The sequence below is a fragment of the Anas platyrhynchos genome, chromosome 1, assembly GCF_047663525.1.
Source record: "Anas platyrhynchos isolate ZD024472 breed Pekin duck chromosome 1, IASCAAS_PekinDuck_T2T, whole genome shotgun sequence".
NCBI lineage: Eukaryota > Metazoa > Chordata > Aves > Anseriformes > Anatidae > Anas > Anas platyrhynchos.
The window spans coordinates 87,812,856-87,831,051 of NC_092587.1; the positions used below are offsets into that span (position 1 = coordinate 87,812,856).

The following is an 18,196-nucleotide window of genomic DNA, read 5'->3' on the forward strand; positions in this document are numbered from 1 at the left end:
CCAAAGCAAGAACATCTTTGGCAGGGTCCCCATCTGGGAAATGACATCCCTCCCTCCCCTCACTTCCCCCTCTTCTCCCCCTGAACTCAGAACAAAGCATTGCACTGCCCAACATGTTCCTCGACTGGTTTCATCTTGGTCCAAATGCTTCTCGCGTTTTAACTCCTGCCAAAAAGAAATGCATTAAAAAATAATATAAAAAAAGGCATGTGTGGGGCAGGGGGAGAGGAAGCAGAGAGAGTAGAGGGAAGTCATTAAAATTGAATCTTGATTAGCTACCAGTGGTGGAGAAAGGAAACAGAGGGGAGAGGTTTTTCCCTTGTGATATGTCGTGTCATCTTGGGGCCAAAACCAATGGGCCCAGAGGAGACAAGACTTCTCCACACAACCCTCCACCTAGGCCCAAAACTAACTTGCTTTGCCTGTCCAGACCGTCACCAGAAGAAGCACCTTCTTCCTCAAAATGTTTTCCTGCCTACCGCTGGATACATTTTTCACCTCTCCCATAAGCTGCAGCTCTCCTGGATGGTAGAAAGGGGCACCCAGGGCTGGTGGAGACCACACGCTCCTACCTTGTGCTGGTCCCTGGACCACAATCTGAATATTTTACCCCCAAAAGGTTTTGCCACAAGGCCAAACCACCCCCCAAGCCCTCATGGGAAGAAGGTTGGAGGACGCAGCCCAGCCAGCTGGCCCGTTTGGTGGCCCCTCTGCCTTCAGCGCCAAACACGAAGGCCTGGCCTCGGCAAAGCCACCGGGAGTCCTAGAGGAAGAGGGTTGTGTGTACTTTGTAGGTCAGCTGGATGGGCCAAAAGATGAGCCCCAGACGGCTTCAGGCTCCCAAACAGACACCCTCCAGCCAAAAACACAACAATCACATCAGTTAAAGAAGCATTTAAGGAGAGGGGGAAAAAAATCACCACAGAAAACGCAAGCCAGTTTGGACAGCCTGCAGATCCTGAAGCCGGGGACGCGCGGAGGATGTTTTTTGTTCCCTCAGTACAAAAGCCCTCGGCTTCCCCTCCTCCTCCTCATTCCCACATTTCCCCACTGGGGCTGTCAGAGACAGTTCAAGGCTCCTCAGCAGCCCGGGCAAAGCCAGCCCTGGCTGCCCCTGGAACAGGGCCAGAGGGCGATCCCCCAGAGCCCCAGGCTGGTGCTGGAGGCTGCCGGGCCCTGCCGTGGTCAACACGTCAGGAGGGGAAGAGATTGACTCCTTTTCTTTAAGTATCTCGTTACTGGTATATTTTTAAACACAGCTGGTTGCAAATTTTTATTTTTTTTTTCAGCAAAGCCATAAATAAATAAATACTTTAAGGAAACTTCCTGTGATCCGAGAACTTCACCTACAGCTCTAGCCTTTTGCAAGTGGCATTCTCTCTCTGGTATGTGTAAGCTCCGCTTGCTGACGCTTTCCCTCCCATAAGGACCAAATCCACTGAACCATGGATAAAATTTCAGGATTTCATTGCCTGCATTGTTTGGGATTTTAACAGCCAAGCACCCTTCTGACCAGCGTGCCGGTCTCGTTCTTGTCCCACCTGATGGCCTTCTATTTGTCTTGCAAAAGGTGGTGCCTTCTCTCAGGACCCAAAGATATCCCCCAGTCCTGTCTGCAAAACACTTCTCCCATTCCTTGTGAGGGTACTGCCCAGCACCCTGACCTGTCTTCCTCATACCAGATCATCCCATCCCTCATCAGCTCTCACTCCTCCATCCTTGTCAACTTGTTTTAGCGAGTATTCTGTTTCTACAGCTGTAAAAAAAAATATTCAAAACCACCACCTGTCGTGACATCCTACGTAAAATAGTAAGGATTACAACAACACCCACCACCTTCTATTAGCGATCTGCTAAGGAAAGCAAACAGCCACCCACTTGAGAAGAAGTCTGACAGGGGAAGCAGCATTTCTCCCCCAGCCCTTCCCCTGTCCGCCAGACAAAGCCTGTTCAGCAGCGTCTGTGCAAGACTTGGCTGTTACGTAAATAGGAAATCATGTCTTGGAGCCATCTGAGGAAAAAAAGGCCCCCAGCCCGAGGCCCTGCACACAGAGCAATGGAAGTGCTTGCCCCCAAAAGGATGGCTTTCCACAGCGCTTCTCGTTTGAGCAGGATGGAGCCCATTAAACCCTGAAAAAGATGGCTCGGAGCTCCAGGCCTCCTCACCCCAACGCTCAGCCACTTCTCCTAGCCCAAAAAAGGAAACAAATCCACGACCAAATTGCTTCCAATATTTTTTTTTTTCCAAACTATTGTTATGTGACTGCATTTGGAAGTAAGAGAGAAAAAACAAATGCATGACTGTGGTCAATGTCTGTGCTGGAATAGGGGAAGAAAAAAAAAATAGACCAAAAAACCAACAACCCAATCCTTGCTTTATGTGCTTAGTCACTTTTGGAGAGGACTGTACCCAGGGAGGAGACTGGGCAGAAGCAGTGACACACCATAACCAGCCACCAGGCCCTGGGGGGCTGGCAATGGGAGATGCAGAGCAGACAGGAATCTAGCATCCATTTCTTAATGTACGCCGATGAGCACAAGAAATTCTTGAAAGATGCGGCCTCTGGTATTTGCTCAGTTGTCTATTAGGGAAAAAGAAACAAAACTCTTTGGGTCTTCCAAAGATCCTCACGTTACCTGTCCAGTAAAGGAAAATAGGGAACATTCGAGTCTCTGATCTTACAGAGGTTCTTTTAAGACAACAGCATTAGGTACTCTACAGAACTGCAATAAAAAGACATCCTCTGCCTCAAAGAATGCCTCTCTAATTGCTTACAGAGCCTGTCAACGCCTTCTTTGAGAAGGGAAGTCTGTGACTGTCCCATAGCACCAAATACCCCTAGAAAAAACTTTCACTGTTCCGTGCAAAGTCATCTGTAGACCAGCTCAGTACCTACCCCAACACCATCCCCTCCAAAGTACACTATATACCGTCACTTGCTACAGACCACACAGGCAATGTGAGAAGTGGGAAGGAAGAAAGACTTTTTCCTCACTCTTTAGCAACTGGGAAAACTCATCCATACAAGGGAAATCCAATCTCAGATGTATCAGTATGGAAAACAGTGATCATTTGTTAACTTGCAAAATTCCATAAACTGTTTTAGGATGAAAAGTACTCCTCGGTTTTGCGGAGATGCTGCTCCATGATTTCAAGTCCTGTTGGGCATCTGCCATGCCCTGTTCTGGGATGGATAAAGCAAACCACTCTCAGGTAGTTACATCTACAACACGCTTCAGGATTTAAGTCTCTCATGAAAGAGATAAGCTATCTAAACATAAAGTGTAACAACGGGACAAAAAGCAGCTTCCAGAACTCCCTCTACAAGCCTAATAGGGAAACGATGATAATTTCCCTCTGTTCTTCTCGCCAGCTGAAGTCTGTCTGTTTTCCAGCCCCCCCTGCCCTGCCGATAACAAACATCTGGTAGGGGCGTCCTCCCTCGTGCAAGAGGGGAACAGACCCCTCGCAGCCTCTGGGGCTCTGTACCTCAGCAAAGCCCCTGGGAGCCCCTGCTATAAAAGCCACAGAGAAACCTCTGCCAGCTTTCTCTATTGACTACAGAAGTGTTACATGGAAAACGATTTTTTTTTTATTTTTATTTTTTTTACAGCCCCCAATAAGGGCCCCAGTAGTTAAGGAGACCTTCAGGAACAGCACGCGAGGAGTCTGTGGTGGAGGCGATCCCTCGAAGGCCACCCCAGGCGTGACTTTCCAACGCTCTCTATTTTAGGATCTGCCTTCCTATCCCTTATCTACCAGCAGCTTTTACTTATCGACTGCTTCAGCAGAAAGCCCTGGAGGCTCCAGGCTGCGGGCTCCCAGCCAAGGCTGCCTTGCTGTGGCTCAAAGATGTCCTGCTGAGGCCTCCTGGCCTGCCACACGCCGTGTCTGCCAGCCTTGCTGAGCCTCTCCTCCGGCCACCTGAAGGGAGCTGGGTCCACACAAATACCTCCAGGCCCACACAAACACCTCCAGGCCCAGCATTGGGAGATCTGAAATGCTGATAAATTTGCCTCTGGACCCCTGGGCCCCGATCTGCGGGTAATGAGGGGAAGGAGGGAAGCAGAGCCATGGCTCCCCTTTCCAGGGAGGCTGGTCTGTCTCCAAGAGCGGCCTCCGGGGAGGCTGCAGCCTTGCCTGCCTGGGCAAGGGCTCCCCAAACCCGCTCCGACACGCCAGAGCCCTGCGCTCGCCCCGGGTCGCGCTCCAGCAGCGCGGAGGCACCGCCAGCGGTGCCTTATCAGCCCTCCCCAGAACAAGTAAGGACAGGGGCGCTCGGGATACGGCCCAACAAGCCTTGCTCGGCCCCGGCACAGGGACCTCAGGCAGAAGAGGGTGAATTGAAGCCAGGAAATTGGGAAGGAGGGAGGCGTGAGGGCCCAGCAGCAGCCCCCACATCCTTTAGGAGGCAGCACGTGCTTGGGGAACGGGCATGCGTTCGCAGGACCCGCTGTAATCCCAGTATCATTCCCCATGGCCAAGTCCAAGAAGAAAGCAGAACTGAGAGGGATGTCTATGCTGGGAAGAAGGGAGATGTTATTTTCACTAAGCATGAGGAGAGATGGGTGGCACAACCCTTTTTTTTTTTTTTTTTTTTGTTATCTTCCCCACCCCACAGCATCCCGGGCTACCTGCACCAAGCAGGAGCTGGGCATCCAGGCACCCAGCATGTCCCCAGCCCAATATTCAACGTGGTCGGGAGCTCTCAGGAAGAGCAGCTCTTTCATTCCTCATCCCTCCTCCTGCACCTCCCTGCAACACACGGTATTTATGTGCTGACTGCAGAGCAGCAAGCAACGCGTCCTCTTGCATCTGGGCTGCAGCATGTGGGCTTGGCCTTGGCAGTGTCTGCTAGAGCTCATCCTTGGCTCGTGTGCTAAAATTAAGTGCCTCCAGAGCAGGAGGAGCACGGTCCCAGACCCCTGGAGAAAGAAGGCACGCGGTATTTATGCAGCGAGATCGTTTTGCTCGCAGCACGCACTTTCATTACGCTGGCTCCCCGCTCTCCCAGCTATCTTTCAAAGCACCACACCACAACCAAAAACCAGCTGACAGGAGAGAATTGAAGTCATTCCCTTCTCCTCAGCCACCAAGTCCTGCAGGGGCAAGACACTACCAACAATACGTGCAGTGCCAGGGGCCCCAGGTGGACAACCACTCACTGGAGCCACCATCCTTCGTTGACTGATGCAAGGGCTAATGAAGATGAAACTCTGCTATGGACAACTCTCAGCTGGAGAACTTTGATGCAAAATATCCCCAGTGATGCTCTTCTGAAGAGCAGGGCAAGGTGGAGGATAGAGCATGGGGCTGGGTATCAGGCAACACAGTGTCCATAGTAAGCTCCAACCCCAACGTGCTGAGCGACCCCAAGGCACACAAGTCCTTCTTCATGCTTTGTTTTCATCTCTGGTCCTGCTTTTGTCTTGCTGTTTCAACAGTGTCTAACGTGGCTGGGTCCCCGTCTCAGTTAAACCTTGTAGACACTACTACAATACAAATAATAATTGAGGTTTTGGAATACAGTGGTGGCGTGGCAGGCCTTCCTCAGGCCTTCGCCCAGGGAGCCAGTGTTAAGAAACCTCTACTTATCTTCAATGCTTTGGCTACGCACAAACTGGGTTACGCTCAGATTTTTGTGGCTGCTGAAATCCGTGCTTGTTTGCTTGGTCACTCGTTTGGGAAATTTTTGGGAAGGTGGTTCTTTGAAGTGGCTCGGATGGTAGGAGTGTCCAAAGCTGTCCCAGGGGAGGCAGATTATAGGGCAGAGAGCAGGCGAGGTGGTCAGGCATCAATGATAAACACAGACTTGCCACTTTGCTCTTGACATTGTCCACTTTGTGCTCCTTCTCCCTCCACCCCAAATCTGCAGCCAGGCAATCATGAGGAAAACCCTACCACTGTACATACAGCACGTATGTTCCTGCCTAACTTGGTGTGTTAACACAAATAGTTGACCCTTGCTTGCACAAAAGCCAGCAGACTCCATGAGGCAATCAGCAGGGTCCCACAACTTGTGCTGTGTGTTTTTGGAGCCCATGGGCTGCACGGTCACCGAGCGTGGCTGACCATCAACCTGAGACCTTCTTCCTCTCTGCTAGCTGGGAAGAAGTCTCTGACAGGACCTGGAGCTTGGGTGCCAAGGCACTAAGCTACTCATGCAATGTTCACCACTGCTCAGGTGGTGCAAGAGGGGCAAGGTCCTCCAAAGCAAGTCACCCTTGCGCTGTCTCACACTCTTCCTCTACACCATTAGGTCAAGTGTTCAGGCACAAGTTGGCACACAACAAGATCTACTCCTTGCCTCCTCTGAAGCAAAAATCTCTCTTCTTCAGGCCATCTCCAGCTTTGGATGTGTCCCTGGTGATGATGGACACATCCAGAGCAGCTTCCATGCCTCTCTTAGGAGCCCTCTGTTCTCTGTCTTCTCACAGCCCTGACTCACCCCACAAGCATCAGGCTCCAGAGGTGCCCAAGAGCTACATGCCAGATGTCCAGCTTGGCCAGCTGAGGGGTAAGGAAGTCCCCATGGGGATGCAAAGGCTGGCAGATACTCTCCACCATGCCATTAAGTCACGCCAGGTGCTCCTGAAAAATCCCACCCAGCACGTTTCTGAAAACATCTCCTGACACCATGACTCGAACCCACCCCTTCAACCTGACAGTGCTTGGGTTTGTTCAACAAGCAGCTTTCGGTGAGGGGGAAAAAAAACAACAAATAAATCGCATTCACCATCAGCTTAGATTCAGGGGGGCCAAAGGAATCGCTCAGGGACAGCAGCGGGCTCTGAAGAAGTGGGGCCAGCTCGTCCCTTTTACCACCCACGGCCAAGGAACGTGCAAGCAAGCACCACCTTCCTGCCCCAGAGGGGACTGCCATCCAGCAGAGGGCTGGAGCCACGAGAAGGCTCCACGTCAGCTACAGCCCAGGGAGCAACTTGGGACAGAAGGCGCTAGATGAAGTAAATTATTATTCAGCATCCAGAACGCCATTGGCTTCCAAATAATTGTCTATTTGTGTGCGTGCATGCACAAGAATCCTCGCTCCGTGGTCTCTGCCAGCATATTCCCAGTACTGCCACTCTCCGGGGACAAGGCCCATACTTGTATTCAATCTTGGTGTTGGATCTCAAACACTAAACTTTCAGATTTTGTTTTAAAAAACATTTTCTCTGGCAACCGGGCTGTTAATGGATTTGATGTTTTTGCTCTTGCCTCCTACCTACCTTTAAAAGCTTGGCACCAGAGGGCTTCTTTGAAGATAAGGCCAAATTTGCAATTTAAGGGGTGGAACTTCATAAAGCTAGACACGGAGGGATGGAGAGGAGGAGGGAAAGAGAGGGAAAAAAAAAAAACAAAAAACAGGAGCCACTTTGCTTGTCGAGATACACACTGTACAGTAGTACATAAGACTACAATGGCCTCTCTGTACCACCGCTGGCTGCAGCCATAAATTTGCTGCAGCTGCAGGGCTGCTACCTACGCTAGGCTCCTCACGGGTCCTGCTCAACGAGCGGCTCCCCTCCAGCAGGACAGCCAGCCTGCCCCCAGAGCAAAACCAGAGCCCACATCCACCCAGCATGCACGGGTGGACGTCCCCTGAGGTGACCGCAGCAGCTGAAACCCACGGCGGTCCTAATCCGAGAGGGTTTTTGTGGCAGCCAGCAAAGCCACGGCCTCTGCGGATCTCCAGCAGCCCTACCCTCGGCACCACAAGGAGGCAGGGAAGCGCCGCTCTCAGGTTGTGCAGGTGGAGAACTGAGGAAACTTGCCCTAAGCCAGGGGGGAATCGGGATGCAAAGAACCAAAGCCAGCTCTCCTGCCCTAAAAGGCTGGCATCACTGAGCCAGGTAGCTGCTCTTCCTCAAAGTACCACAATAAGTGAGAGTGACATTACCAGGGGAAGCTGCTTTTTGCATATAAATGGTATATTTCAGGCCAGTGCACCCACATTTGAGGTTTATTTCTCAAACACTACCTCAGTAGGTTTGCATCCACACAAGCTTTCTTTACCACACCAAGCCCAACATTGAGCTCTGCCTCACCTGTCCTTTGTTAGTTAGGCAATAAAACAAAAAGCAACCTCCCTGGGATACCTGAAAGCTGCCAACGCAACTCTGACAGGGACCTTCACACCCTTTTTCTCTCCACTTGTAGGATTTAAGGAGCAGAAGAGCCCGATGCACAGCCTTTAGACACAGAAGCTTGTTCAGACTCGCTGGCATGGCAGGCAGCGAACCCATCCTTGCACTTGGCAGGGCTGTAGGGCCACAGCTCTGCACAAGTGCAGGACTTGCTGGCTAATCCCTTTTCCAGCGCAGACCTTGCAGAGCAAAAATGGCATCGCCATCGCAGGGCTTGGGGTGAAAGACTCGCTCCCTCTGCCAGGAGCAGGAGCTCACAGAAGGTGCCCGCTTTCCAAGCCACCATCTGGCTCTCACAGACACACACCATGGCCCCAAACCTCTTGTGATCCCCACGGCAGCAGGTTTTCATAGCAGCAACACGCTGCTGCGTGGTTTGGATGATGCCCAGCCAGCCTCCGACCCACTGCACGGGCACAAGGTGCAGTCCCCAGCCCCACGTCCGAGGGGAGCTCGGGGAAGGTTTTGGCCACAGGGCTGCAGCATCCCCGGAGCAGCCGAGCTGAAAGGGAGGGTAAAATTTGGCTCTCACCTCTGCGCTGGCATGCTGCCCACAAAGAGGGCGAAGAAGCTCGAGCACGTCCCACACGCTCCCCGAAGCACATTTTCCTCCATCGGTCCCAGCAGAGCCAAAATAAATTGGCACTGGCTCCTGCTCAAGCCCTCCTGTAAGGCACAAGAGCAGCCCGAGAGCCCCTCTCAGCCACTGAGCCTCCTCTGCGCCAGGTGCTCTGCTAACAACTCCATCAGGCACAGCTGAGCCCCTCAGCCTGCTCGTCCTTTTGCAGGGAAGAAAAGGGGCCCTTTGAATAAAAGGAGCATGCAGGCTCCTCAGGGCAGGGATCTGTCGTTCCCTGTTTATGTACAAAACCCCGCACTGCCCGCGGCAGCTTCAGCACCGCAGGCTTTTCCCCTACAACAAACAACTCTCCGAGCTCCTCCGCTTCCACCGTGCTCCAGCCCCTTTTGTCTCTGCTGTGCTGCTGGAGCCCACGCTCCTGTGGAGAGCAGATTTGAAGGAGCCTTGCGCGCAAATGTGCGTGCAAAGCAAATTTTGGAGGCTTCCCATCCTGCGAGCGCTGCGCTCAGCCAAGGAAGCAGCGGGAACAATGCCGTGGGATTCAGGGCCAAGAAGGACTGAACCAGGCACCAGGAAATCAGGAAAGATGTTTGCGATGCATTTGGTCGAACAGTTGTTCAAAAATACATTTAGGAGAAAAAAAAAAAAAATGGAAGCCGGTCTTCTCCGGGACCTGCAATCCCTTTATTCATTACCCTGCAAATTGTCCTTGTGGCCTAGGAGCTGGAATACTTAACAACCTTTTAAGCTGAGCCTTGACCACAGGAGCACCAAAGTACACAGCAGCAGGTTTTTCCCTCAGGATGTTTTCAGTCTAACCAGAAACAGGAAGTCTCCGAAGGTTTTGCAAGAGAGCTTCTGCGTTGTGGGATACCCCATCCCAGCAGCAGACTTTGCAGGGCAGAGCTCCTAGCCTGGGAGGCTATGGTTTAAACCAAGAGATTTGCAATCCCTGGTCCACAAGACGCAAGCAGTAACACATCAAAATACCCTTGCACGTCAAAGAAGTCCAAGGGAATTGCTCCTCATACATCTGAGACACGGTTTCAGGCACTAAAATGACCAGCTGACCATTATTTGTTGCCCAAGAAACTCGTGTTAACCCAGAGTTACTCTGGCCTACTGCTGCTGGGACTTTCTGAGGGCTGAGTGATTGAGACTTACCAACCTGGTAGGTAAGGGGCCCTTTGGGAGATGGCCTGTCTCCACCTGGGCGCAGGGAAAGGTTTTGGAGGTGCAGAGGAGCATGGCCAAGCTCGTGTCACCTGGTGTGTCTGAGCTCTGCCCTGAGACACGAGGGACACTGCTCTTGATGGCAATTTGGGTGGCAACTCATCCCACCTGCACAGGGTTCAGCCCCGTTTCCTGCAGGGGCAAACTGAGGCACGGAGCTATGAAGGAAATTGTTTAAGCTCATGCAACGCATGTGCATTGGTCACAGTCCTGACAGCTCAACATCCAAACCTCTGTGGCCACCTGAAGATTGTCTTTCCTCCCCTGTCACTCATACCTTGCCTGGTATTTTAGTCAAGCATGGTCATCCAGTAAGGAAGGAGAGAAACAACAAAAAATCAGGTCTGCTTTAAACAGATTAGTTTTCTTAACTGAGGGAAGGAAGTGTCCCCTCAGCATCTCTGGAGAGAGTGGGGACAGAGCAGGCTGCTCGCTTCCCAGCCCCACCTGCACTGGGCAATAATTCACCTGTCCTCTAAAAGAGCAAACCTCCAAACTGAGAGTCTCACACCTGACTGGCTGGGAAGGCCTCTGCAAACAGCAGGCACCCAGCTTCACTTTGCAGTGATGAAGAGCCTCTCGTCCTTTACTTACTGGGGATATTGTAGCCCCTACAGGGCTACAAAGCATCCATAAGACTCACATGCCAGTTTGTAGCACATATATTCACCTGTAGAAGTTCTCCTTTGCACCAAGCAGAGAAGAGATGTTTGTGGTGTCAGCTGGGATATCTCTCAAAGAAAGGTGTCATGGGTGTGCATGTGTATGCATGAGAGAGAGGAGAAACTGAACTTACTTTCCAAATCTCCACAGGACCCTTGTGCACTCTTCAGATGAACCTGCCCCATTTTCCCCAGTGGGGAGGACTGCTCCCTACCTGACTCCAACCCTCACAGCAAACACCTCTTGTCTGTGTTGGAGTGTGGGATGAGTCTCTGTAATTGTAGCTGGGAGGGGGTGGGAGGGTTTAAAAAAGTACATAGCACAAAACTCCATTTATTTCTTGTCAGAGAATATCACTCACTCAGCAGGGAGCTCACAGCTCTCCCTAATTGTCCTATTTACTTTAGAAGGTCCCAAGATGACTCCCATTAGCGAGGGAAGTTATTTCACCTTCATTTCTTTAGGTCACTTAAATAAACAGAACAAATCTTCACTGCAAACCCGTGAAATGTTTCTGCTGAAGTCCTTGCCAGAGCCATAAACCTCAATATCCAACCCACTGAAAAAACCACGTGCATGTATGTATTTATGCATATATATGTAGGAGCCCTCCTTCAAACGTAGGCACACTGAGGCAGTTCAAAACAAGAAAACAAAGTTAAAGCCCTACTCGCAAAAGCACCCACATTCTTCTAATATTTTCCATGATAGTTTTTTAGCCCATGGGAAAATAAACTTTAATGGCAGATTGTGAATTAACGTACCAAAAAGATACCATGGTAGGAATATAGAAATTAGAACTGGACACCAAGGAAATCAAACAATTTAAGACACGCCTGGAATTACGGGCGGGCACACAGTGTGTGTGGAAGCCTGTTATCCCACTTGCATAATGCTGCAGAGAGGTCAAGAGAGTTTCTTTAAAACAAACAAGGACAAAAAAAACCTTTAATGGACCTGAACTGCCTTTCCCACAATGCCAGTGAAATCACACTCGGGGTGCCAGAATTAGCCGAGGAAGCGCTCAAAGACACCAGATTTCTATTAAATACCTTTTGCCAGCTGGAGGTATTGGGAAAAGTCCCTTGTTACTTTTCAAAGTAATTATTAGCATATGCAGAGCACTGGGAAAAGTCTCATTTGGACACGGCTACAAATGCTGCATCCCGCTTTGTCCCCAGCACATTTGCTAGTTGCAGCCACCACCGAGACCTGCCAAAGCTCCAGCACCAGCAGCAAGGCACACACGCACGACTCCTCCAGCATCCCGCCGCAGAGCAGAAAGTCACTTCCCCCAACCCAAATCGCTCCTCGTCCTTGCACCAGCGATAAAAATCTACCGTTGCACAAGAGAAGGACTGAAATTTTGCTCACGGATTACCCACCCACGCTCGTCTTTGCAGGAGCAGCCCCTTCACACAGCACAAACCAAAGTGTATTTGGTTGTGTTTGCAGGGGCTGCGACTTGCCTGCAAACTCCCATCTGCTTTTGACAAGAGCTGGAGCAACAGGAGACGAAAACATTTTTTTTTTTTTTTTTTCGCACAGCTTTTCCCTCTCCCTCTCTCCACCGCACTCCTCGGCCAGCCGGTGGCGGGGACAGGGAGATGTCGTGGACCAAGCTTTAGGGGAAGTTTTAAGCAAAGCGCTGGAGCACTGCAGCATGGATGTGCTCCGGGCCCTCCATTAACACTGCCTGGCCGAGGAGGAAGGGCTGGGGGAGGCTGACCCGCTCCCCAAATCCCACCTGCCCCAGCACAAACCCAAACCCCGCGCAGGCTGGGATCGGCGGGACATCGCTCTTCTCTTGTCACCTCCTTTACGCGCCCGCTGACCCCTTCCCAGCATCCCGACGGCAACTTCCCCAACTCCGGCACAAAGCCGGGGGGCTGAGGAGGGGGAAAGCCCCTCGCCCCTTTGGCTGGATGCCCCCCTGGCCCGCTCCCCTCCGCTTCACTCACCGGGGGCTCCGGCCCAGCAGGCGGGGGGAACGCGACCGTGCCCGAAATTGAGCGAAGCAACAAAGAGGCTTAACTCCAGGAGCTGGCAACTTCCAGGCCGGATCTGCGGGGAATTCAGCACACACACACAGAGAAAAGAAAAATAGTAATAATAAAAAGAGGAAAAAAAAAAAAAGAGAGAGAGAGAGAAAGGAAAAAAAGCCTGTTTTGGGGGGAAGAAGGGAGGGGAAGGTGGGGGCCCTTGACTTGGGGGTTGCCGGCGGTGTTTTGCGGCTGGTTATATGTGGAGCTGAGGCACGGCGGGGAGAGCAGCGCGGGTGGAGGAGGAGGAGGAGGAGGAGGAGGAGAAGGAGGAGGAGGAGGAGGGAAGGGGAGCGAGGACGCGGGGAGCCAGACCCTCCATACGGGAGACGGCTTTTGGATGACTGAACTCCCAAACAATTCCCTGCTCCGGCTACTCCTGCCCCAGCGCCTCTCCCTCCTCCCCTCCCCCTGAGGAGGAGGAGGGATGAAGAGGAGGAGCCAGAGGAGGGAGAAAACACAAAATTCAACTCCCTTCCCCAAAAAGCAAGGCAGCGGCCGCCTGTTCACCCCTCCACACACACACCCCCAGCAATAACAATAACCAGCATCATCTGGCCACTGCCTACCCCGAAGGGAGGCCGCCAGCACCCACGGGGCTGCTGCCCGCCCGGCCGCCGCACTCCCCCCGGCAGGCGGAAGCGGGAAAGTTGGGCCGAAAAGTTTGGCCTGACAAGGAGGGAGGCCGCCGTGGCGGCTGGGGCAACAACGGGGTGGCCAGCGGGATGGTGGCGGCAGGGCCATGGCTCCTCCGGGCCCGGAGGGGAGATGGCCGCCAGAGCTCACCACACGGAGCGGCTGCCTCAGCATGGGGTCGGGAGGGACGGGCAGTGCCACCGTGGGCATCACGCTGGGAAAGTTGTGTGGAAGTTTCGCCAAGCACCTGTTGAAATTCAAGGGGTCAGACAGCTTTCCTATGGGTCTGCCAGCTCAGCAGTAGGCACCCGCCGGAGGTACCTACGAGCATCCATGCCCCGGCATGCCCTGACCTGCAGCCTCACAAGCCGGGCAGCTTCTTCAGCCATCCCTGCTCTTTCTGGCAAACCTGCCAACACCGAGCCATGCCAGGTTTCTGTGTTATGCTCAGCTCTGCGTGTTGCATGTCTGCAGGAGAGTTAGATCCTTCCTCCAGGCTCTGGTGATGGCTTGCAGGGTGCGACTGGGCAAGTCCCTGTTGACACTGCGTGCCTCAGTTTCCCCAGTTGTGCGAATGGAGTTCAAACATCTCCATTGCTGCCTCACAGACCAGTTTCCTCCACAAATTAACCCTCAAATACAGCTTCTCTGAAGGGGATGTGGAGAAAAGTGAGACAAGAAGAAGACTTTTTCTTCCAACCATCCCCCCTGGCAGGTGCTAACCCTTGGGGAAATCATTTCAGGCACAAATCTTCAAAAAAGGCAAAGACACCAGTCCCTGGGATTAAACCAAACCAGCTCCTGCTCGCTGCCTCCCTCCACTCCAAAGGATGTATATGTGCCCAACAACACACAAGCTAGTAAAATTACCCCAGAGGTGCTGGGAAATCCTTTAAAAGTCCTGCAATAAAGACAAGTTTGAAACAAATCTGCTGCCACTGCAAGGTCAGACTAGGACTGTTTACGAACTATGAACAGGTTTCTCACACCTTTGCCATGCACAGGGCATAGATGATACACGTGATACAGTTTTTAAATCTGATTTTTCTTGTTGATGTTGTTTCTGCTTGGTTTTGAGTTTTGAGTTTCCTTGTTTTATGATGGGGTACTGAAAATTTCAAAACTCATTCGTCTGCGGGGTTTCTGGATTTCCAAGGAAATATGTGCTGATGGCTCCTCGACTTGTACATGAATGGGCAGGCTTACCAAGTTGAACACAAACTTCCTTCCTCCCCAGCATTAACTTTGCTGTCCAATTATCTTTTAAAGATCTGTTTCCCAGAGTCCAAGCTTTTTCTTTTCATTGCCCAGCAACACAGCCCTTAGGTGCTAAATCCATATGTAGACACCTCACTAAGTGGGCTAATTTTTACAAGTGCTGAGACCTCTAGCACCTGCCTTATCTGAAAAGCAGCGGTTTCCTAATTTAGAGCAGTCGTAAACTGTCCTAAATTAAAACAGGAATTGAATTAGCCCTGACGAGTTTTAGGCTTACAGAGGTGGGAAGAAAGAGGTGAGGGAGAAGAATTAAAGCTACCCTGTGCAAAGAAGTGCCCTGGGGCTTGTTTCGTGCTAGGAAAAAAAAAAAAAAAAAGGCCAGGATTGCAGCCCCACAGGATTGCATTCCCTGTTTATCCACAGGGAGCAGGAAACGTGGGGTGCAGCAGCACCCTTCATTTACTATTCTTCCCACATCACTCTATGAAATGCCTTGGGGATGAAGTAGGAAGCTGGTTCATGCAGCCATGCCCCCTGTGCACCCACAGACAAGTTCACCGGCTCTAGGCTGGCACCCCTTTACTAAAAAACCACCCACCAGAACTGCCCTCAGGTTGTCATTGACCTGGCTGAAGTTCAAAGCAGCGAGAAAGCCAAAAACCCCTCCTTTAGCCCCATTCTGTAGGGTTTCAGGAAGCTTTTACCGTGGGCAAGCTGCGGCTGGGGGGGACCTGTCCCCCTCGGGAGGTGCCGGAGCATCCCGATCCTTGGCCCCAGCCCTCTGCGATCCCAGGCAAAATTCCCACTGCTGCTGCTGTCGGATGCAAAGGCTCCTCCTCGGGGCCGCAGGAGCTCCAGCTGTTTGACATTGTGCGGAGCAAGGCGGGGGGCACCGAGGGACTCCGCATGAAAGGGCGAGCTCAAAGGAAACCGGACCCTGGCATGTCGGCACGATACGCAGTGGGTAACAGGCTCAGTTAAATTTGCTCATTCAGCCAGCTAAGAGGGAGAGTTTTCTCATCCGCCCTGCTATGTTTAATTCATCCACACATGCCTCCCAATTATGGACGGAGCAATAAACAGACGGGGATGCTGGGGGTGGGGGAGAGACGGGCAGCCCCCAGCCCCCAAACCTGGGCTCCCCAAAAAACAGTGACCTGCACACTGCTGTCCTGGCTGTTTTCCTGGGGGGTCCATCAGCACTACTAACTCTGACTCTATGTAAATTTTAGCCCAGATTTGTGCCTCTCTCTTTTCAGAAATACACATTGCAGGAGGTATGTGCACAGAGTGATGCTTCCTGGTGTCCATGCCCAGCCTTTGAGTCAAGTGAAACTCCAGCAAAAATCCACGCAGCATTCCTGCCTCCATCGAGGCTCCTGGACTTGCCCCCAGGTCTTTCTGTTCCCACAGGAGGCATGGGGCCATGGAGCCAAAGGCAAGGTGCAGAAAGCCCTCTTCAAAGCCATGTGGCTGCCTTGTAGGGAATTCATGGTGAGTCTGATGAGAGAAGAGAAGAAAGTGGCAAGGATGCATCTCCAGGAGCTGACCAGTCTGAGGGCAGCAGCCTCCAACCCAAGTGGGGAAGCGAATGGGAAGCCCCTGGTTCAAAGGGGTTTCAGCATGAGTTTTGCTTTGTTTACCCTCTTGTAAAGCTATTTGTTACTTCGATAATCCATAGGAAATGGGATCATTTCTCTCCCGGCTTGTCAAATTAAATAAACAAATAAAACCTTGTTTGGCTGGTGAACAGCTTAGAAAGGAAAGTGTATTTGTACAGGGATTCAGGATCTAAGCATCTTGCAGGGGCAGAAGATTAAGAAAGTAATCAGAGAAAGAAAGAAGGAAGCGATTCAGTCATCAAAACTCAAGAGAGCCAAATTAAAGAGGGGGGGTGGGACGGGATGACAAGAGATAGGGCCTGGCTATATTAGGAAATCTGTGCTGGAGTAAACTCAACCAGCCTGAGGTCAGTTTAGTTTCACCACTAGGACCTAGAGTCAGGGACTTAGACTTGCTTGTGAGAAGCTCGCCCTGAAGTTGGACAGAGATGTCCCACTTTGGCTGAGATGTTATTTCAGAATACGGGTGTGGTGTAACTCTTGTAACCTGAGGGGTAAACTGGTGGTAGATCTGCCTGGTTTCGGGTAGGGGCTGGCAACAGGGTGGTTTTATCGGTACAGTCCCTATTTCAGACACAGTAAAACCAGCATATAAGAAAGATTCCCCCAGAAACGTGTCATTCTCCTTTTGCACAGTGAAAGTTATATTGGTATAAAATGTGTTACATGTAGGTATAGCTGTGCCTACACTCCGGGTGTTGCATTATATGCATAAGGGGGACTTTCTAAAGAAGTATCGTTCTGTTAGTGGCAGGCTCATTGATACAAAATATTTGGACTCCGGGGCTTCCAGGTCTATGAGATGGTCAAGTTCATGTTCATTTGTCTCCTTGTCTTAAAAAGTTCAGGAATCTACAGTTGGAGAGATTGTCTGGTGTTTGGGGAGTGCTTTATAATGCCACTAAGCATTTTAGGTGGGGGACAGGGTCTTTAAGCAAAGCCTTTGTTAATTGGAAATAATCCAATGCAAAAGGCAAAACCTTTCGCTTGAGTAAGGAGCTCAAACACCCTAAGTAAACAGCCTTTTTTCCCCCTGAGATCCTGCTTTCCAATGCAGGATCGTGCCAATACAGCCACGTTTATGATCATGACCACAGAGCAGTGTGGGAAGTCCTGAGCATGGACACAGGAGCACCACGAACCTGGCGTGTGCAGAAAGAGCTCGTGCTGATTCTTCAACACCTGCCCTCCTGCATGTGGCTTCATCGCCAAAATCCACCTCAGAGTTATAAGCCTGATGGGACAGAACATAAAATCAAGACCGTGCATTTCCTCTTTTGCTGGGACAGTGATGCAAAAAAGCATTTTCTTCTCATGCTAGATGAACCACTTTTTTTTTCTCTGTGGAGATGCTGCGTGGAAATCTGGTGCTACCATATAGTCAATAGGAGTCTTATTCCCATCACTACAGGGTTTAGGATTTCACACTTTTTACTGATTCCCTTAATCTGAAGTAAGTCTTTTGGGGTTTACAGACATCAACAGCCAAGATAGGGAGGCATCCTAAAGGTGTTCTGGGTTAATGCTGAAGGCTGAAAAGACCCCTTTAGCTGGGGTGCAGTCCCCGAGTAATTACACTGATGATAAATAGCTACCTGTCATGTCTATCAGCAAGGGAGCTTACATTTTAAGGCATGCAGATCTCCTTTACATCACATTCTCTCTTTGTGGCAGTCGGTCTATTCACCTATTATTTACCCGTAATCTCTCCTCCTCCACCGCTTCCCCACACACCTGTTGCCTTGCCTTCCTTCTTTTTCATCACCTGTGCCTTGTTCTGCCCCTTGGAAGAGCCCTCCAAAAAGTCCTCATCCCCACCAGCCCCCCGTCTGTCCCCGTGCCCCCACCCTGCCATCACCTGCATCCCCAGCGTGAAATCCGTCCGGATTGACCCTGCACGGAGAACTTTTGAGCCAGGTCAGGCTCGCTAGGGCATGCAGTGCTGATAAAAGGCAGCTCTGATGGGCTCTGTCAGGGATCCCGGAGAAACAGCCTGGAAAAAAATCTGTGAGCCCACGGCCCAGCCTGGAGACGACAAGGCATGTGGGGAAGCA

At 51.4% G+C, this 18,196-nt stretch overlaps 1 protein-coding gene across 7 annotated transcripts in view; it reads right to left on the reverse strand.

Moving 5' to 3' along the window:
• The window catches only part of BOC (BOC cell adhesion associated, oncogene regulated), a 41,091-nt gene extending 27,564 nt beyond the window's left edge, over positions 1-13,527 (reverse strand). For 4 of the 7 annotated variants that reach the window (XM_072044358.1, XM_072044346.1, XM_072044352.1 and 1 more), the window contains exons 1-2: positions 12,982-13,527; positions 12,586-12,688 (exon numbers count right to left, since the gene is read on the reverse strand). In XM_072044358.1, coding sequence (XP_071900459.1) covers positions 12,586-12,688; positions 12,982-13,512 — 634 coding nt within the window. In that variant the 5' untranslated portion in view covers positions 13,513-13,527. Of the gene's footprint in view, positions 1-7,230; positions 7,319-8,680; positions 9,041-12,585; positions 12,689-12,981 lie in introns of those variants that run through there. The other 3 variants (XM_072044360.1, XM_072044363.1, XM_072044366.1) reach the window with 3 other exon arrangements.
• Between the last annotated feature and the right edge of the window lie 4,669 nt (positions 13,528-18,196).